We start from the raw sequence: 27894 nt of genomic DNA, 5'->3' as shown, positions 1-27894 counted from the left end.
AGTAAAGTTATCAGAGAAAGGAACAGCACCAAAATCTAACTTTGCAGACTCTCCAGACACAGTTGGATTTTAGGGCTATGTGATTCATGTGTGATTTTGTTGTTGTTGCTGTTTTTCCTTTTTAAGATTTTATTTATTTATTTGACAGAGAGAAAGAGAGAGAGAGCACAAGCAGTGAAAGCAGCAAAGGGAGAGACAGAAGCAGACCCCACCGAGCAGGGAGTCTGATGTGGGGCTCAATACCAGGACACTAGGATTATGACCTGAGCTGAAGGCACAGACAGTTAATGGACTGAGCCACCTAGGTGCCCCCCATGTATGATCTTTATGCAGGAATTCATTCTTTTCAGGGACTGCTTCATCATGACCCAATGACAAGTCCTTACTGAGAAAATTACGACGGCTTTCATTATTTTTGATTTCCAGAGAACCATATGGAAGCTTGATTAAAGAAAAATCAACAAAACAAAAATGGATAATACTGGAGAGATGATACAAGGTAACATTACTTCCAGTCTCCTTTGATCCTAATAAAGAATTAGGTTCCATCATAAATCTAAAATTGTACTTTGCAGGCAGAGCTTCAAAATATTTCATAAGTCACATTCTTGTGATAGGGAAGAAAACTTGTTTATATAACCTAGTAAAGTGTTCTTATTATAGCTTTACCTTAAGTCTGGATGGATGCTTCACTCTGAATTCTTTTATGAAATTTTGACCTGGAAGGATGCCACAAATAAAGCCCATGTCAACCTGACCATAGAATTAGGACAAGTTGGGGTTTCAGAATTCTGCTGCTCTAAGTCATCTTGAAATAGTTACTTAATTTTTATGAATCTTTATCTTATCTATTTGACAGGTCTAAGAGCTCCTTTGTAATGCTAAGGATTATGTCAACTCTATATGAACAAAAAAAAAGAACAAAAAAAAAAAAGAACAAAAAAAAAAAAAACTCTATATGAACAAAACGAAGTTACTTTCTGGTCACACCCTATCATGAAAACAGCTAGATGGTTTTCACCAAATTTGGAGGGGATATCTGAATGGTTTAATTAAAATACAGGCCAAGTGGCACATATGACATTTACACTGTGGGGTGCAGATGGTAGCTAAAACTGCCCTCCAATAGGTGGGCAGTTTTCAAAATAGCTGAATGAGAGAGAGACAGTGAGGCCACATGCAGTTGCAATGACCTGCCTAAGATTTTTGGCTGAGCTGTAGCTCTAGTCATCCCTTGGGCAGACCCTGGAAGGTATTGTTGATCCAGAATAAGGCTATGTCTAATAGCAGAATCTCTGTATGCCTTGAGCAGGAATCTTTGTAGTAGTTAGAATTTACTTATCAGTTATTATTAGTAAGTCTCTTCAATGACACAGGATGGGCTTGTAAAAAACCTACATTATCATTTAGTTTAGAACTTGGCACATGAGTAGGTCTCTGGTGAATATTCTCAATTCCATACCCCATCCCCATTCCTGCCATCCACCTCCCTCATCAAGAGCATGTAGGGAAGTCATTATTATGTTTCATTTTGCATAAATCATACTTAGTCATAGTGACTCAGTCATTTCTGCCGAGATAGAGCAGTCCAACAGCAATAATAGCTTAGTATTTCAGACAAACTAGGATGTTTTGGGGAAGGAAGAACTCACTCTGTGGCAAGCCAGTATTTTATTCCCACAGATATTAGAATATTAAACTATATTTTGGTTTGCCTAGCTGCCCCTAAAATCTTTAAAGTATTGCAGAAGAACCTGGGTTAATAATGAAAGAGTATGGGGTACCTGAGTGGCTCAGTCGGTTAAGCATCTGCCTTTGGCTCAGGTCATGATCTCCGGGTCCTGGAATCAAGCCCCTCATTGGGCACCCTGCTCAGCTGGGAGTCTGCTTCTCTCTCTCACTCTGTGCCCCCTCCTTCTCACACTGTCTTTTTCCCTCTCTCTCTCAAATAAATAGATCTTAAAAAAATAATCAAAGAATGTATTTCTGGGTTTGAAATATTATTTTTAATTTGCCCCCCTCAATTGAAATAATGTTTCCTTATTGGCAGGTAATTGTAGAATAATTGATATTTTATATTTAACCATTTTCTATGCTGAAGAGGTGAACTAGTTTTACTCTCTCAGGCTTAAGTTTCACTTTTGATTTTGATGTGGTGCCACAAAAAGTCAGTCTACTGATGGAAATGACACGTCATGAAGCCAGATGTGAAAATTTTAAGTACAGTTTGTCTTAAATCTTTTCCCTTAAGATAACTTGTTCCCTACTTCACTACTAACAGAGAATGTTTTTTCCTGAGTGTCTGATGTGACAGCAGCTTTTCTTTTGCATTACAGTAAAAACATCGCTTGTCCAGACAGCCAGTTTTTCAAACATCCGCATAGATGTAAGTATTTTTTACCCTTGGAAATCCCGATGGCACAATTTAAAAACACAAGTGCCTTTATTTTGCATTTGCCTGATCTCTCTTCCTTGTAAGGGGTATCATAGCCACTGAGAAGGCTGAAGCTTTAAGCCTGCCCTAAAAAAATCCTTCTTGTCTCTCCACCCAGCCCTGCCCTGTTCCTGCCTTGACCTATAGAGGAGGGGATTTCTGCCAACCTCTGCATGTCAAGGACAGATCAGATCCAACCCAATAGCTAATACCACCTGCCTTGAGAAATACCCTTGTCCCCAAAGGGCTGAGGAAGGAGAAGTGTGAGAAAGTGCACACCACCTGGTGGGGGGAGTCGCTGCTGAACACCTGCCCTCAGGTGTCAGGTTCAGCTCTCACAGTCTCCTCAGCACACCTGGCCAGGGTGTCTGCAGGGAACAGCACTCACCATTCTGTCTCCCTCTTGTAGCCACAGATGTTGTTCAGTGAGGCTCTTACCAGAAGCCTGTCCTGTGGGTTAATGGGCACTTTCTTGTCTTAATAAAGCTGATATTCTATTCCCATTTGGTTACTAATGTTCTCTTCATTATCAAGCAGAATCCTGAACAGGAAGACTCGGGTGGTGGGAGTTATCTTTACTTCTAATTTCAGAAGAACTTCTAAAATGATCCATTTGAGTTGCTTTTCTTATTGTTGAAAAGCCAAAGCCAAAAGCAAAACCTGTCCATCTGCCAATCTCCCACTTGAAGACCAGAGCTTGCTTTCCTTTGAATGCACCAAATGTCTTCTGTGTAGACTGTTTCATTTGACTAACTGTCCTCCTGCCTCAACACAAAAAGGAGAAAGACTAGAAATCCTTTTAAATGCTTCTTTTATTTCATTGGTTGTACATTGGGTGAGTGAACTGAATATTACAACCAAAACATAGAGTTGATACAAATTAGACTCCTGTTTACACTGTAAGGTAATGAATGAGGGAATTCTTTAAGTGTTACAGAAAGATTTAGTAGAAATGTTACCAGTGGTATGGCTGAAAGAATATTTCGGTGAAGTGCTGTTATATCCTGAAAACCAAGAGTGAAATGTAGTTCCCATACAGGTGGCGAGTTCATCTCTTAACTACAGTATTTGTTGAATTGCTATCTTCATGTCTTGGATATTGGTGATTTTATTTTTGTAATTAAACAAAGCATTTAAGATTTATTCATCATAGTCAGACTTCTGAATATAAACAAACTTTTGGCAAATAATATTTATACAGAAAAATAGTTTTAGATCCTCTCAAATCCCAGAATTATTCTATAAAATTACATTATAAATAAATAAAAAGCAAAATCTGTTGTACATATATTTGTACATCTATGCATTTGCCTTGCCTCCTCCTTATTGTTAAATGGCATATTTATGACTCTTTGCATATTATAATCACAATTCTGGAAAATGATATCATAGTAAAAATACAGTCTTCTATATTTGTTTGGGGATACAGGTGATGTTTTTGATGCTCCATTATTAAAGGGCTGAAAATAGCTGTGTGCTAATAATTTTAAAAAATCAAAATCATGAAACAAAAGAAAGACAATGTGACAACAATTAGTCTACAAAAATATTTCAGTGATTCCCGTAATTTACCTTTTAGTAATGTATACTATATGTTTTCAATGAGTTTAAGTGAAATAACAAAGAAAGAGAAAAGAAAAAAATGAAAACAAGTTTGAATGTTTTAGGCAAGTTGTAGCATAACTACATTGTTATAGTTGAGAAAATTACAAATATCAATAATACATAAAGATGAAACTACCAAAGAAATACAAGTTAGATACAATACTTTCCCACAAATTAAAACAAATGCAACGATACAAGCACTATGTAAAAATCACACTCAGAATGTGATTTTCTTTTGATGGGGTTATCAAATCTACAATATAAGATAGTCATTAGACTTTGACCAACATTAATTAAGATGGCAGATTTCTTTTTTTCTCAAACAAAAATGATATGGTTGGTGCATCTAGTTTTCAGAACAGGCGGTGATGCCAAAATTTAAAATATTTTACATTCAATCTCAAAAGTCAAAATACTTCAATCACTAATATGTTCACAAAGAAAATGGATGTTTTAAACAATTACACATAATATTCATTTATAACAGCTGTTTTGTTTTTTAAACAATAATTTAAAAACTATGTAGGTACTGTATAGGCTATGTGCAACATATAAAATGTGAAATATGAAATATTTGGTACGATAGTGCTTAAAATAAACTTTAAAACAAACTTTCTGAACAAAATTTAATTGTATCGCTATTACCTTGAAGATCAACCAAGTATTTAAAAAAGTAAACAACATTAAAATATGTTTCATCCATATATAGTATATATATGTATGTGTATATATAATATGTATGTACTTGTATTAAAGTTTTTTATACTTTTGAGACATAAAATATGCTTTAAGGTGAAAGAATTAAAAGAACTATTTTTTCCATGCTGTAGTCAGTTACAACCCTTTAATCCAACTTTTTGAAATGCAAAACAGTAATGGATTTTTTAAAAAGTGAAACTATCTACTTTTTTGTTTACATAGTAATTTAGATTAAAGTCACAGTCAAATTTTCAGTGACTAAACTCAAACTTACTTAAATTAGAATATTATACAGATCTCCTCACCTACAGCTTCGTTGTTTGACTAGGTTTTTAGTTTAGAAGTTATTCTGTAACAGGCAACCGGATGGTGAGTTGGAAAAACTAATCCCTTAGATGAGACTGTTGGCATGGGCCTCTCATTCTTGTCAAGCTGGATGAAGTCTGGCAAAATCTAGGCACTTCTACAAAGTCTCTCTTATAAAACAACTTTAAAAATATACTTGTAAAATAATACCTTCAAGACTTTGTTTGGTGGGGTATGAAGCTCATACCGTGCAAAGTTTCTTTTTCAATCTAGTTAATGTTATTCTAGAATCCCACGATTCAATGCGGCATCTCCAGGCAAACCAAATACCACACTTTGATGTGTCCCCCGTACTTGTGCTTGAGTTTCCATTCAAATTCTAGACCTGTAGGACAGGCGTGAGTTTTACTTCACTTCTCACCTCTGCTGCAGCATTCATGTTGTGAAGAAGCGAAACATACTCTTTGATCCATTGGGTAAATGACATGACAGTAAATTGGCGTTAGAATCAAACCTGCCCTCGGAATGGATTTCCTGACTAATGCTAATTGTTTATTGCTAACTTGGAAATATTCTCAATCGAAATGAGTACATTGGTTGGACTTTCTGCATCAGCTATAGTTATGGAGATAAGACAATATTCCTAGGACAGAAACTATGTTTAGAAACCCTTGAAAAGTAAACTTTATCCTTTATGTCTTTAAACGTCACAGCTGGTCTCAGGTAGTTAACTATCTTAGGTTGGAATATACTAAGCATACCATATTTAATACTCATATATGATATAGCAGCACTAGCTTCTTACAGTTGTGGTCTGTCCAGAAGAACTAAATCTTTATTTAGCATGCAGTTTGTGGCAATTCTATTGAGGAGGAAACAGGATAGTATGTACAGTAACAATGTTTAGTTATTCTCAATGCAGATTCTTGGCATTCCATTCCGTTTCTGCTGATTATTTCAGAATTATCTGTTGGAAAAAAAGACAAGTGTGCTTTAGACATCCTCCTGTGTGGGAAAATAACGAGTTTAAGTTTTACTCTTTAAAAATAGGAATTTTCTTCAATTTCTCATTTTGATATATTTCGATCTTTTGAGGGCAATTGTAATTTTGAGCAATCCCCACCCTTCATGCTGAAAAATTTTACATGTAAGCACTCCTGCCATGTGGCTGCTGTAAAGAATGGTGATTCGAATGCACGACTATTTGTATTTTCTGTAAAACTGACAGTGTATATGCGGGCATGCAGTGGTGCTTAGGCCCTGATCCTTTTTTAGTTTTTGCTTCATGTCTTTTTCTGATATGTTCACATTATCATCCAATTAATATTTGCTAAGGTGACCAAGGAGTCTAATCAGAGAATTCATTTGGACATGGAAAGTTGTGGGAAAAGCTTAAATATAAATATTTTTAAATGTATAATAAATCGAGTATTATTTATTTGTTAACTTGCATATAAAATTCAGAGATGTGTTCCCATCAAAAGTAATTTTCTTCCCAAAATATAATAACCACCAGTTTCAAATTCAGGGAATGTCTGAGTGTCCCAAATTAAAGGGGGAATGGGACAACATTCTAATAAGCAGTTAAAGTATTCTAAATAAATCCAAAAGCACAGGCAAAGCTAAACTATCAAATGCAAACTGTGCTCCCAGGAGCCTGGTTTCTAAGTTCATTTCCAACTCCATACCTTTACAAAAGACAGGGAGTTTACCCTGTGTGACCCAAGCCTCTAAATGTCAAGCTTTTAAAAAGCCAAGCTTTTGGCATGTTCCAACAAAAGTATTTATTCTTTGTGCAATGCTTCAACCAAACTTTGTGCAAGTAATGAAATATTTATTGATTAAACTGTCGAGAGTCTTTGTTTAGGAAAAAAAAACAGTGAAAGTTCTTTATGATCAAGTTAATATTCCTGCATACTAGGATCCAATTTCTAATAAAAGCCTCATTTCTATGTATAATTTCTTATCCTGATATGTTAGCATTCACACATATGGATCTTTTTCCTTTTAAGTGGGTGCTCCTGCAGTTTACATAAGACAGTTTTAGAATATACCCAAATAGTACCAACCCAAATAATCCTCCCATGAAATAAATAGGAGTATCCTTTAATTGATCAGAATGTACGGATTTGTATGGAATTGACAAAGGTAGAGGAAGAACTCATTTATATTAAATATTTATACTAAACGGAAACTCAAAAAACTCCCAACAGATATTTTTGGGAAAAATATCATTCCTTGTCTCGCATACTGATAGACAAAAATGAGGTGTAATGGTTTGATATGTAAATATTATTCCAGTATCTTTGAATAGCCACTGCAAATTGCTACCATCAAATTCTTCAGATGGTTATATTATAACTTCACTTTTGGGTTTAGATATTTGATTGCTGAATAGGAATTATTCTATTTCATCCCTTTGCTTCAATGCTATCAGTAAGTTTTCCAAATTAAGAATGTGCCCCAAGACACATTTAAGAAGAGTTTAAGTTTCATCAAATTGTGTCCTCTTCTCTTTCTTCTTTCCTTTTACGTTATCCAGACTCTCTTTAAAATATTTATGGCACAAAGTCTTGCAATTTCTTAAATCAATATATAAATAATACATATTTCAGAATATATTCACATCCCTGCTTATTAAGTGACACTAAATTGCCATATAGAATGATATTCTTAACCACCTGGAAAGAGAAGTATTCTACAGAAAGCTTAGCAACAGGCTATTATAGAAATTAGTTACAGTGAGGCTTTGGACTCCTACCTGACAGGGAGACATGTACAACACCTGGTGGAAGTGAATTGTAAATTAACCTTGAAGTTAACTCAGAGCATTACCTGGACCCTCCCAGCTTGCCCTTCCCCTCTGCCCCTGTCAGATCCATTATATGGACAAAGACTAAATATAAATGGCCACTATACTATCAAGCCGACAGCTGTTACTGCTGCCTGGCATCTAGGCCAGGATACTCTGGCTCTACCCTGGTCTAGGTCTTTGGCTACCTTGTGGTATATATATATATATATATATCACTTTCCTAGCAGCTGCAAGCTTCAAGAGGTCCAAGAGATTTGATTTTAGAAGGTAAGAAAGCTTTGAGTGTTTCATTTTTTAGGTGGTAGCATTTTTCTGGAAAATATAATTTGATTATTAATTTTTTTCCCTGAGAAATATAGCTCGCAGGCACAATCTGAATTAAGTGTTCTCTAGGGGGGAAATACAGTCTGGAAATACAGACAGGAGTCCAGATGAGCAGTTACCAACTGAGTGCCTCTGAAATCACCTGCTGCCCACTTGATTGCTGTTTCGGATGTCAGAAGACTTGTGACAGTGCAGACCCTAGGGCCCACGAGGCTGAGGGGGGTGGGGAGACAAGGCAGTTTCCAGCTGGAAGATACCCTCGAGACAAAAGAAGAGCCAAGTGTGTGTGTGTGTGGGGGGGGGGGGCGGATACAGAAGCCATTTTGAGGGAAAGAGGGCTCTTCTGTCTAGTTTTAAATATGGTCTTTCTTTAGTCAGATTATATTTTTAACTCACACCAAAGAAACATAATTTAAAATCGGATGAAAAGGTACATTTTGTGTGCTTCCCTGTTGCCTCTCCTTGGAGATTTTCTTCCATACCAGTTCCTTTTTTTCTTCCATACCAATACTGTATGTAGATATAAAATATGTTCTATACATCAAAATTTCTTCTATCTCCATTGTAACTTTAATGGCCAGCAGGATCAAAGCCTTCAGAGGGTGGCTGAGTATTTCAAAATAGGGACAAAACGTGCATTCTTAAAAGAGCAGGCTTGGGGGCACCTGGGTGGCTCAGTCGGTTAAGTATCTGCCTTTGGCTCAGGCCATGATTCCAGGGTCCTGGGATTGAGCCCCACATCGGGCTCCCTGCTCAGAGGAGAGCCTGTTTCTCCCTCTCCCTTTGCCCCTCCCCACTGCTCGAGCTCTCTGGTTCTGTCAAATAAACAAAATCTTAAAAAAAAAAAAAAAGATTCTCTCCTGTGCCTCTGCTCCTCGGCTCCCTAGTCTCTCTTCTTACATGGCCCTGGAACATGGGCTGATATCAACGAACCCGATATCAACAAGTCCTCATCCTGAGTCCATCCATTTTAAAGAACAGTTGATTACATCACAGTTCACCAAAGCTGCCTCACCAGACTGGCTGTCAGTGGCATCCTTTCCTGCCCTCTACACTTGCCCAAACTGAGACTGGGACCCAGAGTTCCTTCCTCCAGCTCCAGGCACTGCAGCCCGTGTTTTCTTGGAAGGGGCAATAAAAAATTCTCCTGGGGTCTGGCCAGAGCATGTACAAGTCAGAGAGATGGCTACCACATTGGGCTCCCCAGTAACCCCCTCTCTGAAGCATCACTGATGTTCTCTTTTAATTCGAATACATGCCCCTTAATTTTCCAGGGGGCTCTGAGCCCTGTTTGCCAGAGCCCAAAGAAGAGCTAGGTCAGTATTGCCAACCATATTTCTGTGGACATAGAAAAGGCAGCACAAATGTTTTTCATGATATATGAAGTGCTCGTGTGAGCCAGCATGAGTTGGAGATGTGGGCTCACTCTGCCTGCTCACATGGCAGTCCTCTCCAGGGTGTAGTGAGAGTCTGCGTTGACCAGGGGGAGCAGTGATTCCAAAGGCCATTTCTTATGATGCCAGTGGAGATCAGAGCTTCAGAAGAACCGTTATTGGAGCCTGGGAACCAGGGAAAGGGGAGTCCATGGGGTGGGGTCTAGAGCAAACAGCGTGGGGTGGAACACCAGGCAGGAGGCAGCAGCAACTGTCTGCAGGAACCAGAAGGGTAGAAATTGCTGAGGGACCATAGGGCTGCTAGGCCCCTCCCGAGGGAGTCCTTGCCTGGGTGGCCAACTACATCCTACCAGGGGGCCTCCGTCAGACAGATGCTGCACCCATGTCTGCTCACAGCAGCAGAAAGCCCTCCCCAGTCAAGGCCCACTGCTTCAGCTTCTGAGGACCTTGGCACTCTATATGACAGGACAGAAATCAAATATATTGAACAGGATGTACTTCTGTTCATCTCTCTGATAGATTCGTCTCTCAAATTTAAGTATTTTCTCATATAAGGAGAACCATGATGAAGAAGGGGGATAAAGTAGTAAAATAAGATTTTAGTCAAAATCTTGTCTGGTAAATCAAAATGCTGAATTTTGGGAAGTATTACTTTTAATTCCTTTTCCCACTGATAGAAGACACAAAAATGAGACTAGCTGATGATGCCCACAAAATTGGCGATTCTATTTTTAAAAGAAAGACATACTTGATCTCAAAGCATGAATGTACAGGTGGATCTTCAGTGGACCCTCTGGTTGGAACAAGAGTATCTGTGATGCAAAAATATCAGTCAGCTGCAGGGGGGTCTACTTATTAATCCGCATTTCCTTCAGGTGGTGGATTTCAGAATCTAATGATTCTACTTAATCCATATCCTTAAATTGTTCCCATATAAACCCAAGACATAAGTAGTCTGGTATATATTTACTGAAGATAAAGCGTGAATGGCCCCAAAGAACATCAAATGGGTGGTTTTCCCATAAAATGTGTGTTGGGCAGTCATTTAATAATCTCTGCATCTTTGGTGAAGTGCCTGCCACTGACTTGTAGAGCAATGGCAGTCAGGTTTATTAAAAAGAAGACTGGGTTCCTGTATAGTAAACCTACTGACTTGGGTGGGGGGCCTGGCAGGAAATGCACATAAGTGAGTGGGTCAGGTAGGGAGGGTGGCAGATGGAAGGCCCACACCTAGCAGGAATGCAGGAGCAGCTAGCCAACTCCAGCCAATTGTTACATGCAAAAACCCAGCTCTACATTGCTTGACCTTTCCACTTTCTGAAGGAGGCTGGGATTTCAGCACCTAATTTACATTACAGAACACAACTTTGTGTGATTCAAATATATTTTTGGGCTGCATCCCCTTGGAGCCTTACTTGCTGGGAAGAGATATCCACTAAACTTGGATTGCTAGCTTCCTGAGCCAGGCAGCGACCAAGGCTGTAGGCAACACTGAGGGAGCCAGCAGTCACTGCTGCTGGGCTGGATCGGGAGATGAGGTCTAATGGGGAGCTAATTCTGCAACTTTCAGACATTTGACTTTCACCCAAAAGACCAGGGTACTTGACCAACAGGCATCCTCTAAGAAAAAAAAAAAAAATACTATCCTCCCTCTTTACTGATTTACCAGATAGGAAATATCCACATTGCCTTGTCTCTTTCCAGACGATGATAGATTCTGACTTAGCCAACCATATGCCCTTGCCCTTGGTGGACACTTGAAGAAGAGCTGACCAGTGAGGCATGCACTTGGTTAAAAGCAAAATACTCTGTGCAGAGGCTGAAACACGGAACTTGAGGGGGTCAGTATCACCAATTCAACCACTAGCCCTCATGTGAGAGGGTGCTAAAGAACACTAGTCAATGTAGGATTCTCCAGGGCTTCACAGGCACCAAGTATTACCACTTTCTGAGTTTTCTACCTTGTGGTGGATATCCAGGAACTGAACATATGAATAATTATGGAAATCGTGAGCTTCCAGATGACTTCTAGAAATATTCACACTTTTTACATAAATGTGTTCATTCCAAAGACTCAGGGGCGTCACATGAGCTGCCTTTTCAAATGTTAGCTCAATATTAAAGTCAGTAAGAGCACTTCCTGCTTGGCTTAATTGATAGGAAAATCATTTCAGTGAAAAGACCCAACTGTTCCTATGGATCCAAACCACAAAACCATTAGAAGAGAGGAATAATGTTAAATCCTCCTGTGAATAGCCATCCAATAGTGTCTTTATAGTGTGGGGTTTGAAGATGTGGATAAAATATGCCTTAGAAAATATTTGTGTGGTTTTGCTGAAATCCAAAGGAATCTCAGTGGATCTGAATGGCACCAGCAAGGGATCTCATGCGGACATGTCCAAGCAAGGCAGATGCATTAACTGGGTCTCCAGCAAAACTGAGTTTTCTAAGACTGAGGCAATGTTTCATTCATCCTTATATCACTGATGTCTAGGCTAGGGCTGGGCATATAGGAGAATTTATTAACTGTTGGGTGCACAGAGGGATGAATCGATATTTACTAAAGACACAACACCACGATGCTGGCATCAGCAGACCAACAGACCACTCACGAGCGAGATACAGCAATGGAGGCAGGAGAAGAACCCTCCAGGCAATGTATTTCTCTACGGTCTTCCTAGGCAGTTAAGGATTCGGGACTATCTAAGGAAAACAAACACATTTCTCCCTTCCCCTACTCCGTTGTTATATACAGATAAAAGGAAAAATATTCCAGGCTGGGGGAAGAATCACTCACAAAGACAGAAACATGGCAGATAAACAAAAATGCCACCTGAAGAAAGCTTCTAGACTCAGTCGATTCCCTAGAAGTCTTCTCCCGTGGTTACAAGGCCCTGTTTCCTTGGAAGGTAATTTTTAAAAGGGTGTTTCATGATCTCCGTAAACAGACTATTAATTTTAAAATTGAAAACAGAATGGAATTTCCTAAAACTCTGGCCAAGTAAAGGAGGCTTGCCTGTTGCTCCTCATCCTAATATCCTTTCATTTACAGTTTTTCTTTTTATTCTATCATGTATGTTTCTCTTCACTGCTATCTACTGCCCCCCGCCATCTCTCCACTGTTTGATATTCTTTCCATCTTTTCCCTAGTACTCCACACATCTTCCCCATGGCAGTCACTAGTGCCTGAAATTCCTTGATTTTGTCTGAGAAACCAAGCTTGTGCAGTATTTTAGTTGAAGTAAACTGAACAAAGGTGTAGGGAAATTTGTATAGCTTTGGCTGTAAAACAATTCTGTACTTAAAAATAGTATGGATTACCGAAGTCAAAAGCAAATGTCTTTGGTTTTGGTGAACGTAACATTATGGGAGCAATTCTAACGATATGTGTTAGTAAATGAACAACTTTTAAGCACTTTGGCTGATTTCAAGACTATGCATCAACTTGAACTGCATAAACAATTCAAAGATGAGCAGTTTATGAAAAGACACTTTGGAAAACAGTCCTATTTGTTATCTGGGGGGACTATTGTTCTGAGAGAAGGCAGTGTTTCATGCCACATTTGACTTGTCTTCAAAATGGGTTTTTATGTAGATAGAAAGGATACATACTGGGGAGAAAATTCTCACACTTGACAATGGGTTTCACTCTTGAGAAGAACAACCTGACACTGGCTGGAATGCCTACAGAATTCAGCAGAGCTTAAAGAGTAGTATAGTTAGGATTCTTGTTTTGCTCTCTGTCATTAACTCAAAGTTTACATTTAGATTCAAAGTTCTGATTCCTTCGTGTTCAATGGCCTATCATTTTGCTGAGGACTCATTTCTAATATTTTCCATCTTATAATATTTTTCAGATATACTTTCCAAATTTTGAAAAAACTATCATTTAGAATATTAATAGTTGAATTTTTTGCACAAAAGGCAATAATGCTGGCCTCACTGAAGATTATTGACCAGAGTCTACACTGACAATTTATATTATCTGGACAAAATAGGTATGTGGAAATTCATGATGTGAATGAGACTGCACTGCTCACATGAATCCATGTCACGTGTGGAAAAATCTAGACTCTTGTGAGTATGGGGTGAAGCTTTGATCCTGATCCCCTTTTCTACTCCACATCCAGCCTCAACAAATCCAATTCCCTGGGGGGAATTCTGAGGATCATTTCTGGTGTTTTGTTTTGTTTTGTTTTTACAGCGAGACTGGAATCTAGTCCTTTGATCATCTAAAAATCCATATGTCATTCAAGGGTGACTTTCTCCTGTAGGATATAAAAGAAGAAGAACGAAAGGACATAGGAGAGACTTTTCGTTTCCCATGCTTCTCCCAATGCTATAGAAGTATTTAAAACAAAAACATATTCAGGAGTGTTGTGTGCTTGTTTAGGAAGAGAGGAGCTCTGGGGCCGTGTTTGCCCTGCAAATGCCAGGGGAGGTCAAAACAAAATGAAAATGAAATCAACTACTAGACTGGAGGGCCACACCACAGCCAGGAAAAAAGAAGGAGGCAGGTCAAGCCATGGTATCCATGGAAAATGGGCAGGAGGGTGGATGAATACACCTGGTAGTCAGGCAGGGAAAAGTCCCAGATTTTTCTCTTCCTATTCACCAGCTGACATTCCTGACTCCACACCAGACATCACATCCCTCCGCTCCCAACCTTCCCCAGGAAACATCCCAGTCACAGGATTCACCGTGGGTAATGGTTCCTCTACTCCCATCAGGTGGAGATGGTGAAGGACTTTTCTATCACACAGCTGTCTGGGGCTTTGAGTTAGGCATGTGCTTTTGACATCTCTCTTGAATCTGAGATAGAGAAACATCCACACACACGGTATTAGGCCTGTGGTGTTAGTACCATATTATCCTTGAGCAATGTCATAAGTTAACTTCGGAGACCTATCAAGTTCATCACTGTCTCTATAAGAACATTATTTGAGTTTCCAACCAAATAACAAAGGGAGTTCTGAACAAACATTTTTAAAATTAGGGACTGTGGGGGATCCCTGGGTGGCTCAGCAGTTTAGCGCCTGCCTCTGGCCCGGGGCACTATCCTGGAGTCCAGGGATCGAGTCCCATGTCGGGCTCCCGGCATGGAGCCTGCTTCTCCCTCTGCCTGTGTCTCTGCCTCTCTCTCTCTCTCTCTCTCATGAATAAATAAATAATCTTTTAAAAAAAATTAGGGACTGTGTCTGCATATTAAAGAAAGCTAAATTCCCCTACTACATCAAGAAACCGTAGATAACATTTGGGCCACACTATATAAGAAAATATTCTAAAACGCTGAGGAAAAATTATAAAACATTTATCTAGAAATAGCATATTTAGAATATTTTCACTGAGGTGTGGCATGGGAGGCTACCTGGGATTAAAGAGGCTGCCCACATCTGAGGCTATTTCACCGAAGGTGACCTCTGGACGTGAAGGTGGAATCTAAGAAAGCTTTTTTTTATACCTTGAAAAAACAGTTTATGCAGCAAAGGAAAAGAGATTTCAAGGGCAGTCATTTATACCTGCTCTTTTCAATATGGGGTTTTGCTCCCAGTAATAAATGGAAGATTTGGGCCAAGAAAAATCACAGAAACAAGATCCTGTTGGATTCAACATAACGTCCTTAGTCCTGCTCAATATCCTGCTTTTGTATCCAGCGCCATTATGTTAGATTTAGAATCCTGAGCACATTTTGGCCATGGTATTCATTTTAACAGTGGAGCAGAATGTATAATTCAGCCTGTTAGCAACTGGCTTTTAGGACGCTAAAGGCAGAAAAGCAATCAAATGCTAAGATTCAGTAATAGGAATGGCAAGATGAATGTCACGTGCAGGACATGAAGTGTGTCTTGGTGTCTTGTAATCATCTTGCACATTTCTGGAATTGGTGGGATGACACTGCCATCTAATAGAATTTCCAGCAAAATTAGTGGATTTTTTTTCTATTTTAGTTCTTTGCCTGTATGCTTGCACATCCATGTCATAGAGAGAAAGAGAAAGAGAGAGAGGTTGATTAACAAACTATTTAATTGTGTTTAAAATCATGGTGCAAAGGAAAAATCAAAGAACCCTGGAGTAGAATTTCAGGAGGTGTCTCTGCCACCAAGTTTCATGACCCTCTGAGTCTTAGTTTCTCACTTTGTCTGCACCACATCAGCACCTCTGCAATGTGGTAGAGAGCTAAACCAGGTTACCATCTGTCTTCCCTAATAACTCCCAGGAGGAGCCAAAGTATCATGGTATAATAGATGGCAAAATGGAGACCAAAAAAAAAAAAAATGAAAATACATAAAGAAAGCTCCTACATTCTCTTTTATTTCTCAATTGTTGTCTTCTGTTAAAAACTCAGTGGTACAGACCATCCTTTTGGCATTTCTACTTTTTCAGATGATCCTTTTTATGTAATAATTGCTTTGACCGGAAATTTTTGCATGTTGGTTTACTGCCTGTCTCCCTTATTAGGTTAGACTCATGAGAACAGGGACTGTTTTGTTCGGTTCTGTATTCCCAGAATTCTGAATTTTACACTACACATAGTAGGCTCTTAATAAATGTTTGTTGAGAAAAGGTATGAAGGTGCATTGCCACTGAGTTGAAAGTGGGTTTTTGTTACAGCCTGGCATATCTCAGAATAGATCCAGCTTCCAACAAGGATGGCTCTTGAGGAGGAATTTACATTTGCGCTCAGTTACCTGCTTTATGAAAACAGAACTCATAGAGGAAAACACAGCAACAGAAAAGAATTTTTAATGTAAAAAGACTAATTTTGTGCTATGGATTTAATGAAAGTACAATCAGATCATCTTCCCAATCCTAATCCCTGCTTCTTTGGAGAAATGTCTATTCAGATCCTTGGTCTAATTTTAAAAATTGTGGTAAAAATAGGCATAGCTTAATATTTGCCATTTTAACCATTAAGAGTGTAGTTCAGCAGCATAAGTACACTCACTGGTGAGCAACCATCACCACCATCCATTTCCAGACCTCTCCAGCATTCCAAAACGGAGCTCTGTCCCCATTAAATAGTAACTCTCTATTCTCCCTTTATCTCAATGCTTATTTCCTTCTTCCTTCTTCCCTCTCTCTTTCTCATGTTTGGCTTCAAAATGGAATCCCTGGCTTTCTGTGTCACACCTGAGTCATCAGCAACTTCCCAGGCTTGCTTTCTAATTCAGCTCGCTGGCCTGCTTACAACCAAACACCCTCCCAGTGGCTCCTTTGAGTTCCTCCTCGAGGCTGCCCCAACACTCATTTCCAAGTAGTGATGCTCAATTAACCTAAGACTGTAATGAAGGTAAGGTTCTGCAGAGACCGTGGAGAAAAACAGTATCTCTCTTTCTCAATTACCCTTGTTTGAAAAAGCAAAAAATGAAAATCCCAGCTGAGAAGATTCCTCTTGGTAGACTCTTCCCAGCTAGAAGTTATTTGCCATCCTGGGAAGGGTGAAATGGTGTCCTTGTCCATTTGCATTCTAGCTCTTGTTTACTGGCCTGAAATTCGGATTTCCTTGCGGTTTTATCAAGCAGTGATATTTTCAGGCTATTTGTGATATTGAACTTGGATTTCAAAAAGATTTACTTCTATGAAAACTTTCTTCTTAAATGGTTAAAACTTTAAAAACTAATAGTGAAAAAAACCTAATAGTGAAACTCGTTAGAAGTTTTTAAGGGAACCAGATAAACAGGCTCATCCAGATCCTACTTTTACCATAAGCTCAATCTCATTCAACTATGGTGGAGACACAAGAGAACAGGATTTGGAGGCAGGCAAACCTGAATTCTAAAACTGTCCAGCTACTTCCTACCTACTTGAATCTTAAACAAATTATTCTTTAAGATTTGTTCTTGTCTGGAAAAATGGATAAAACACTTCATGGAATTCTGTTGAGTAGTTAATTAAATTAAAAATTCTGTTGAGTAGTTAGTTAAATTAATATATCAGACACTATGTATAGCCAGTGTCTGATATATGAGTGGTTTTTGGTGAATGCTGGCTCCCTTCCCCTAAAGGAGAAGGGAAAACATAAAATTTGGTTTCAGCTTCTATTTAAATGGGCACTCAAATAATAATACTGTGCACTTAAATTTATGCGATCCCTATGGCACTCCATCTATGTTGGTAATAAACCTGATTTAGATGAGATTAAGATGTTAAAAATGTCAAACACACTGACTTTCCTTTCTATATTTGCATATCCTGACCAGTCACTGACAACTAAATAAATACAGGCTGAATTTCTTTATTTATTAATGAAAGTCTTAACTGTCACTCATATTAGTCATTTTTCAAGCTAAAACCTTTTATTACAAAGCATCAACAGCCATCAGTGTCTGATGGTCAGTGTCCACTGCTGTAGAAAGTTAACATCCTATGAGAGGCAGGATCTCCCACGTTTTAAAGTTAGATCACATCCAAGCCCAGCTTCTTAGGCCCATTCTTAAGCATGTGTTACCATGGGTAAGTGATTCAACACCTCTTATTCGTAGTATCCCTCATCTCTCCAGTGGGAACCAAACATTGTCCCTAACTCATTAGTTGAGAGGATTAGATAATGTATTTACTGAGTAGCTGGTGGTAAGAAGCACGTAAGACCATTGTTTTATTTGGTAATATTTCACCTATTTTAACTTCCTATGCTAAGCCACAAAACATGAATATTTTGAGAAGATACATACACAGCACTTACTAATAATTTGTAGATCACCATGCTTAGAGCAAACCATGATTTTTTTTTTTTTTGAGTAAGGGACAGAAGTTTATTAAGTAAAGATACAGAGAAAATGAGAGTTTTCTCTCTCAGAAGTGAGAGGGGTCCCAACAGGTTTGCCCAATGATTTATGGACATTTGTGCACACCAGTCTTGTTTAAGACACATCTATCTACACTTCTGTCTTGAGACCTTCACCTCCCCTCTTCCAGGTCCTGTATATACCATGGACAGAGCCAGGGGACTTATGAGCTTCTGTTAAACAACAACAACAGCCCTTAAACACCTTTTTCCAAGGCAAAGAAGTATAATGGGGTTTTCTTCTCATTCTTGACACACTCCTTAGATTTCCCCTTTCTGACTCCCCTCCTTGTCCAAGGGCATCCTTCCTGTTCCAGGGATCAGAGAAGAGCAAAGAAAAGGCGAAGAATAGAAATTGATTCAAACAATTCCTTTTCTCCTGAATTCTCACGACTAAAACAGTTCTCTGGCCCTTTCAAATATTTTGGTGTAACAATGACAAATACTGAAAGAATGACTGGTAGAAGAGCTATGAAATTATTACTGGAAAAAATATTTGGAGAAAAAGAAGGAATCAAGTTTAACACCCCTGGCTATCTTTTAGATTCCTCAAAAACCTTTCTAAATTCTAAGAAGGCAGCAAAGCTATTGATTATTCAAAAACAAATGTATAGTTAACACACTCCTGCTGCATTGTGGTTTGACAGAGGACTAAGTGTGGTGGTAGGAGACAAGTGTCTAACACTTATGTGACCGTGAGGGAGTCACTTAACCATTTCTAGGGCCTTCTCATTGTGTCATGGAAGGTTCGGGCCTTGGGGAAGTTCTGAATCTGGTTCTGCCACTTGGCTGATGATCTTGGACAAGCTTCTCGGCTTCTCGAAACTATTTTCCTAATTTTCGTACTGGGGATAAGTACAGACCCTTACAGGGCCATATTGGGTTTTAATAATTCTTATGAAAGGCTTCTTAGCACAACATCTGGCTCTTAGAAAGTGCTCCATAAAGGAGAGCTGTTGTCTCTGTGCTGTCTATGGGTTCTCTACTTTGTGGCCCTTTGAATGTTCATTTAAAGCACATTCTCAGGAAGACTGTATGTATGCTGAAAGAAGAAGCAGTACCCTAGGAAGGACACAGATAACTGGGTTCTAGTCTTGGCTCTCTTAATATTTGTGTGACTTGGAGAAGCTTCCCTGCCGACCTGGGCTCCTCTTCCAATTTGTAACTTGCATCACAATTTCCTTTTTTATATTACTGTGGTGGTACGGCAGGATTGCAGTAAATTTGCTCCTATGACTTACTGTTTTTCGGGACTAGGAGGAGTTGATGCTGGTCTTGGGTCAGACCTGCAGCGCCTGATGTAACCATGACTGTGGGGAAAATGGGTGACAATTACAATGACCAGCTTGATGCTGCTGCTACCAGAAGTGCATTGTGTGAACAATGAAGAGGATCTGTGTTTGATTACAGGAAGCTCACTGACATAAGCTCTGAGGATCTCTGGAAACTCCCAAGTGAAGGGAATGATGATAAGAATATAATCTGATCGCTGAAAGTAAAACAGACCAAAAGCGCCGGCATATTAGACCTGATGCTGAGGCATGACAGATTCTAAACGCTAGAATAGCTACAGTTTTTCCAATGTCAGAAAATACCAGTCAACAAATTGGTCCTTCATAGCACAAATAAAAGGGAAGACATGTCAACAAGAACCATTCTTTCTATGTGAGTCATTGGAGAGATGTCTTACGGAAGGCTGATGTGGCAGGGGTGAGGAACTGGTGAAATCCAGGTACTACAGGAGCTGGAGAAGACCCTTCGAGAGGCCTGAATTTTCCTGATTCATATCTATCCCTCTCCATATTTTGTTTTCTCTCTAACCCAGTTTCATCTCTTCAGTGATACAGTAGCTTCCTTCCCTGTGAGCCTGACCTTGGCCTGTCCCAGCTAGTTTCCACCTGCTCCCTTGCCATAGATGAATGTTTCCAAGTCTCTCATTTAACACATCACTGTCCTGTGCTTATCACGCCCTCCCAGGCCCTCAGTAACGAATCTCTCCTTGCCTATACAACTGAGTTTTCTAGTCCTGCCCAAATGCCCCTGCCCGCAGGGTGGCCTATGGCTAGTAGTTTCTGCCCCTGTGAGCCAGTGTCCACCCCCCTCCTTTAGATCTGACAAAATAATAGCTGTCCTCTCTGTCTCCACTGTGGGATAAAGCCCAGAACTGATTCTGAAACTCCATCATTACCACATAGGCTATCGGGGAAGCAGGTGAAGCAACGAGAAGGCACAGACTTCAGGGTCAGGTGGACTTGAGGTCAAATGCAGCTCTAGTACTGACCACAGCTGGCCAATCTGAGCCTCAATTTTTGTCACATGTGAAAGAGGGAGAAGAGGACCCACCCAATAGAGTTAAATATGAGAATGCATGGTACCTGGGTGGCTCAGTGGTTGACCATCTGCCTTCCACTCAGGTCATGATCCTGGATCCCCAGGCCAGGGATTTAGCCCCACACTGGGCTCCTCGCAGGGAGCCTGCTTCTCCCTCTGCCTGTGTCTCTGCCTCTCTCTCTCTATGTCTCTCAGGAATAAATAAATAAGGTCTTAAAAAAAATACGAGAACGCACATAAAGCGTGACGGTGGTACACTCGTAAGCGTCGGTTCCCTTTTCTCCTTGCCCCACACCATCTCCAGCCCTTACGTTTCCCACCGGTTCTTCCTTGTCCAATTTCCACACATCCCTGAAGACTCACCTCCTCAGCCCCTTTAGGGATAAAGTCCTGCCATGAAGCTTACTTCCCACATGGTAACGTTTGAGTATTTGACTATTTCGCTTTGTGATGTTTCCCAATCGCTCCACGTTTCTGTGCCCAGGCAGGGAGCTCCAGGTAGCTGGCCCCTCTCCACACTGGTGGCCTCCAGAATGACAGCAGGCTCCACCAGGTCTGACCTTGGAGCCGTCGCCTCAAGAGATGTGGCCTGGAGGGAATGCCAGCAGAGCTGAGCGGCCAGACTGAACGCCAACGGTCTGTGACACACAGTGGCATCACATCCAGTAAGTGGAGGAACAGTCAGGTTAGCTGGCTGCCCCCACCCCTCATCAGGAAGCGGTGAGGATCTCTGCGCTCCACCTGCCCACACAGGAAGGCTGGCAACTACCCAAACACGCAGGTGGAAGTGCAGGAGGGCGGGCGGCAGTGGCAGGACTAGTGGAGATAAATGCCTATTCATCAAAACTTTACTCTGTTCCTAACGACTTTTATTAAGACTGAGACCCCATTCGTCTTTCAGCCCTTGAATGTGGATCTGAATTCCTTGTCACTCGGCTCTCTTTCCTTACAGATCTACAGCTGAAACAAACAGGCATGCAGGACGAACTGTACATTCACTCTGCTCAAGAGACGAAAGAAAACCCCAAATTAGGAAAGTTGAACGTGGTTTTATTACCATCAACAAAAGCCAAAAAACCCCTGGGAATAGAACTTCTCGGTCTCAAAAGACTCACCCCAAATTCCATCAAAACGCAAAAGGGGATGATGGGGTTTGAGGGATACTAAGTAGGACAATTCACCAGGCAGTCAAGTTCCACGTAAGGACCCTTGACATTTTCTCCTCGCCTGCACAAAATTGGAGCTGATATTATGTCTTTAGGTGCTAGATACAAAAGAATTCTACCCAAGTTTCTCACCATGAGGTGTAAATTATTCATGAAAAATGAAAATGTACCAGATTACAACGCTTACATAACTTAGCCTTTCCTCTGAGAATCTGCAGATACGTTTATTAATTAAAACTCATGCAAAGCAGCTGCTTCTGAGGCAGAACACTGAAAGGTCTACTGTCTTCTTATTTTCTGATTTCTTGCAGAGAAACAACCAATATGCCTCTGTATGACTCTCAGAGATCCAAGACCCACCTCTCCTCTAAAAATGTTTTGACCACACTCATTAAGAAGTCTGGTTCCCGATGCCCTAGCCACATTGCGCATGGCATTTACATTCAGATTGCCCAGCAGCTTTAACCAATGGTGTTAACTGAATGCAAGTACCACAGTTTCAAAAATTTGTGGGGTTTTTTTGTTGTTCTTTTTTTTTACTTGAAGAGATACAGCAGACTCCAATCTCTACCCACCCTACACAAGCACAGGCGCGCGCACACACACACACACCACTCTTTATTGCTGCCATTCTCCACAAAGTATTTGATGTGACAATTCTGCCTCACTTGTAGCAACCTGATCCATTACTGAAATGGAACCCCCTTCTATAGTTAGAACATCAGCGAAAAGTTTAAGGTGGCTAAGCAACTCCGGTGGTCTGAAGTCTACTGCTGAGATAGATGTCCCCACCTGAGTACTAGTCACAAAGGGCTGGATTTTGACATTTGCTGTCTGGGCCTTTCTGAAGCACAACATAGTTGGGCCGCAGATGCTTTCTGTAATCTGTTCCCGGGAACCAGCAACCGGGAGAAAGGAGGAGTGTGAGCATCTGTACGTGGAAGCCAGTTACTACACTGTGTTCAGCAGAGGAATCTCACAGAAGCCTCCTCCCCCCCTACGCCCCCTGAACCAAGGCTTTGCAGAACCAAGATTTTTCTTATGAAAAAAACAAGCTTCAAATGGGTCAAGTGGTGAATAGTGGGGAATGTTTAATGCCTCCTACATTTATCCGAATATAGTCCTGACAGATGGCTTTGCATAATAGATATTTTATGAAACTCTTTGAGATGAGAGTTTAAAGTAAAACATGACCTTACCTTTCTAGATTTCTCGGTTAGTACAGGCTAACTTACATATCCAAAAATCTTTATACAAATAGCTTTGAAGTTGTGTTCACTTCAAACTTCAGAAGGAAGTAAAATCTGATGCTTTTAAGCTTTTTTCTTCCCTCTCAAGTAATCTGTAGCAGGCCAGAGAAAGCATAATGTTCTGAATCCGGTTGCATGTAATTATTATTTTTTTTTGATGTGATACCGTTACCATTGATCATCATATACAGTACATTTATATCAGGCAGGTGTGGAAAATGGGATTTTCTGATGTAGCAAATATTCTAATAAATAGAGGTTATGTGTGTATATTATTAACTAATTTTCAATAAACCCTTCCTCAGGTCAACTTTCTGTTGAATGGTTTTAATCTTTGGGGGCGGTGTTCAGAAGATGTGACAAGACCTGGAGGTCATAATTTTAAACCTGAATTGTCACTTTTTGTAGATGTGATTTTTTAAAAACATATTGCCAGAAATGTAACTTGTTTTCACCAGCTTTGAAGGTCCTGGTGGGGTGGGCACTCCATAAAAAGTTTCCTAATATCCAAGGGTAAGAATTTTTCTTCCTAGCACAGGCTCATTTCCCAGAACAAATTAGACGGATAACCATCCCCCCTACCCCCATAGCCCTCACTGCAGAAACATGGGCAATGTGTATTCACTCCACACCTGGAGGGACTCTGTCTTTTTTTTTTTTTTAAGATTTTATTTATTTATTCATGAGAGACACAAAGAGAGGAAGAGGTAGAGACATATGCAGAGGGAGAAGCAGGCTCCATGCAGGGAGCTCAATGTGGGACCCGATCCCAGGACTCCGGGAGCACGCCCTGAGCCAAAGGCAGACACTCAATCGCTGAGCCACCCAGACGTCCCTGGAGGAACTCTTTCTTTTGAGCAAAGGCTTAGGAGGTATTTGAGTTTTTGTGGTTCTGAAGTCTCACTTAGGTAGGAAGTGGGAAGCCACATGTTAGAGGTATGTCTATGAGGTAGAGGTAGAAGTATGTCTCCACATGGAGATATGTGACCAATGAATGTGCTCTACTGCTGTCTGTGAAGGCACTGAATTCAGATCCTACAGAGGCAACTTCCTGTGGCTAACCCTTCGTGTCAGACCAAACTTCTCCTTCTGCCAATAAATGGGATGAGTTTTGATATCTGTTGGGTTAAAAGTAACTCTCCCCATGTAAAGAGCAAAGGCAAGATGAAGTAGGACCACTTGCCAATGGCCACCATCTCAGTTTGGGCTCTTGTGAAAACCTCTCAACAGTCTCCACAGACTCCCCTGCCTCAGAGCCATCTGCTCATTCTCCCCAGAGTTCTGTCCTTTCTTGAAGACCTTTATCGGCCAAATCAGTCAAGAGCCTCTGCCTTGGCTTTAAGACTCAAACCCAGCTGTAGCCACCTTGGCACAGCAAGGCTCTGACCAACCAGACTGTTAGCTCCTCACCTTGATCTCACACTTCCCTGCCTGCCTGTGCACATATGAGCACACAGGTAGAGGGCTTGTAGAACTCAGAGGCTAGACAAAGCACTTCTAGCTGCAAGAGTCTACATAAACTATATTTTAGTTGGGCCTTCAAGGATATTATTAGGTAAAGTAAGTAAACTCTGTATATAAATGAAGAAACTAAAGCTTAAAATGTATTTATTTGAAAATTATTTCCCCCCTCTTAAAAGAAAATGTAGTTTTGAAATAAAAAATAATAAAGCCATGACAGCCCAGACTACCAGTTATAGGAATTCCAATCTGTACTCTTGTTTTGTTACATGAAATTTCTTACAATATGAAAAAAAAAACCTAGGTAATCCATATACTAAGCTGTATACCTGTATGGCTTTTAATGTATCCACTGAGATTAAATTTGTCCCAATATAGGCGTCTATAGATTTATACATTCCGACTATCTGTTAGGCCAAAAGTGACTGAGGTATATGGTATTCTTATTTTCATTTCTACTTTCCTTGTTAACGAGCCATTTGTTAGATGATGGCAGAAGTAAAAGTACAGTCTAGGGAAGGGATTCACACAAAACAAACACATGAACCTAGTGACATATGAACCTGCTTCACTAGGAACCTGCTTTACTTCTTATCTTATATAGGTACTGCTAATAATTCTCGGTTTACTCACTGGCTATTATCTTACACAGAATATTCATATATGGTTATATATTACAATTAACATAGATCAGCTGGGTGGTTTCTAGACATAAGCTGGTTCTTACATCGCTGACTTGGAGCCAAGCCCCATTTCAGTTCATCTCCCTGGCTCAGGAGTGACCTTAGTTTGAGCTGCATTACAAGTGACTCTTTCACAGTGTGTTGCTATTGGGTCCCACATGAAAGATTGTTGTATTTGGGGAATGAAGTGACTTTCTGTATTTATAATTATGAGAAAAGTGGTGTAGCACAGTGGTTAAGAGCAAGGCGTTTGGAGTCAAACTGTCTGAGATTCACTTCCAGCAAGACCATTTATTAGCTGTTTAACTTTGGCTAAGGTAGTTAACCTTTGTCTTAGTTTTAACATCTATAAAATAGGAATGACCAAAGCTGTACTCATAAGACTGTAGCAAGGATCAAGGGAATATATCTATACATATGTACCCTCTCTCATATAATATAAAATATGGGGGTATGGTATATAATGTAATATGTAATACCTTATATGAGACAAACCATTTAGAACAGTATCTTGTACATAATAAGTACTTTGTAAATAATACTATTAGGTAGTAATAAGACTATTAAATATAATTTGTATGTTAAGGCCCAAAGACCTTAGTTAAAACAGGAAGCAGCTACTAGGAAATGTGTTTATTGTATTTTTGTTTATGTATCTATGCCAAGACCCAAGCAACCAAAAAATTGTTTTATATTTCCCCAAAGTATTTGGATTTTTTCTTCACTGAATTTTAAACTACAAGTCTAAGTTCAGTTAAAACTTTCACTGCCAGTTCCTTGATGAAGCTCTGAGGACAGAATTTTTAAATTTGTTGCTTGTTCATCTTGGCTCACTACAGGCTAACATGTAAAGGTGCCCTGGACCGGAGGCTCTGTCATGGGATGTTCTGGTCTATCTTCGGTCTTCTATGAATGACTTGGATCTAATCGCAAATACCCATGAGGTTTGAATTATTTGAACTGACAGTCTAAATTGATCAAATGAACTGAAAGGCTGTCAAAACTTCAGCACATTTTGTGTTAAAGACATATCACTCCATAAAGGAAAAAGGAGGTGGGATGCTTAGCACGCCCTGAGCTCCAAAAGCCCTAGCACCACTTGACAAGTCTACTTGTGTCTACTTTTCTATCATCCCAGACTAGGGGCCCAGCAGAGCAGCTGAGGGACCACAGGTCTGCTGGATCTTGGGGCTGGATGGGCCTTCAGAGGTGATCTCATGCTAGGCTTCCTTTCACAAAGGAGGAAACTGAAACTTACTATGTTTAAATGATACCTCATTCATGTAGATAGGATTCCATCTAAGTTTAGAGGGATAAATTAATAAGAGGATAACTTGTTATGTCACAGTCATCAGCAATCGCTGACTTCGGCGGCCCTGGAAGGATTTCCAAGTTCTTATGTAGCTGCTTCACTCTTTAAAACTTGTTGAAAATATGTAAAAAATATCATGTCTGAAAAATGTATATTTATGACTATTTCTTCTTCCGTGGTTTTCTTGTGTAAGCAGATCTTCACCAAGAGCTGCTAACGGATTTCTGTTCTTCATCAATGAAGTGTAAACCTGCAACTGTTACATCCGATAAACCGCAAAATGCAGGGTCTGGGATTCTCGAGGCTACTGTCAAATACTTTTTTTAATGATAGATATATCATTAAAGATATTTAAATTTAATTGAAGTTAAGCCTGTTAGTTCCTTTACCAATCACAGTCTGCTGTAAAATGATATATTTGACCTCTGCATGTCCCATGCCTCCTAACCCTGCCTGCCCTACACACACACAAACCTACATGTTTGCATGCAATCACTCAAAGATTTTTCCACCAAAGGGAGCCCCCCCAAAAAAAATCACCAGCCTGGAAATAATTATTTATAATACATGATCAAGTATTTATCATAATAATGGAATTTACCTCAAACACCAAAGTAGTTTATCTTGACTTCCTTTCCATTTGTAGGAAAGATCTCTCAGTATTAGAAGTACTTAACTTGCGAGGTGCCTGAGTGGCACAGTTAAGCATTCAACTCTTGGTTTCAGCTCCAGTCCTTATCTCAGGATCATGAGATCGAGCCCAGCATTGGGCCTGGCACTCAGCTCAGATTCTGCTAAAATGTCTCTCTCCCCCTCTGCCCCTCCCCTCTGTGCACCTGGTCACGCATGCACTTTCTCTCTCTAAAATAAATAAGAAAAGTGCTTAACTTGCTATATAGTATATTTCCATCATAATGAATACTGCTATATTATACTTCAACCTTGTTTTCTTATGAAAGGGCTTTGTCACAAAAATTGTCAAAAATCACAAAAAAATGTGGTTCAAGGCAGCTGGACTTAGACATAAATTTCCAGATATCTAGCTTTGTCATAACAAACAAGCAAAGGAACTGAGTGCTTTGAACCTAGTAATGGAAGGATGCAAACTGTCTCCCCCTCTTCCATCCCATCATTTCTTTTGACTCTTCCAAGCTAAGAAACTTATTTGCTATTCTTTGCCATATCTGTTTGGAAGCTGAGTTGGCTTTCCTTAGAGGTAAGCTGGCATTTTTGAGGTGGTAAGTGAAGAACTAAAGAATTAGGAGTAGTGTGTACTTGCCTCTAAGAGCACCTGTGGGCTCATCTCCCCCCATTCCTTTCCTGCTTCGT

General features: G+C 40.0%; 1 protein-coding gene across 11 annotated transcripts in view; it reads right to left on the bottom strand.

Annotated features, from left to right (window-relative positions):
- Positions 1-3228: 3228 nt before the first annotated feature.
- The window catches only part of MBNL2 (muscleblind like splicing regulator 2), a 161861-nt gene continuing 137195 nt past the window's right edge, over positions 3229-27894 (bottom strand). For all 11 annotated transcript variants that reach the window (XM_025441062.3, XM_025441060.3, XM_025441064.3 and 8 more), the window contains one exon: positions 3229-6011. In XM_025441062.3, coding sequence (XP_025296847.1) covers positions 5997-6011 — 15 coding nt within the window. In that variant the 3' untranslated portion in view covers positions 3229-5996. The remainder of the gene's footprint in view (positions 6012-27894) is intronic.

Source organism: Canis lupus, chromosome 22 (genome assembly GCF_003254725.2).
Source record: "Canis lupus dingo isolate Sandy chromosome 22, ASM325472v2, whole genome shotgun sequence".
NCBI classification, from domain to species: domain Eukaryota; kingdom Metazoa; phylum Chordata; class Mammalia; order Carnivora; family Canidae; genus Canis; species Canis lupus.
This window is presented reverse-complemented; position numbering and strand designations above follow the sequence as displayed.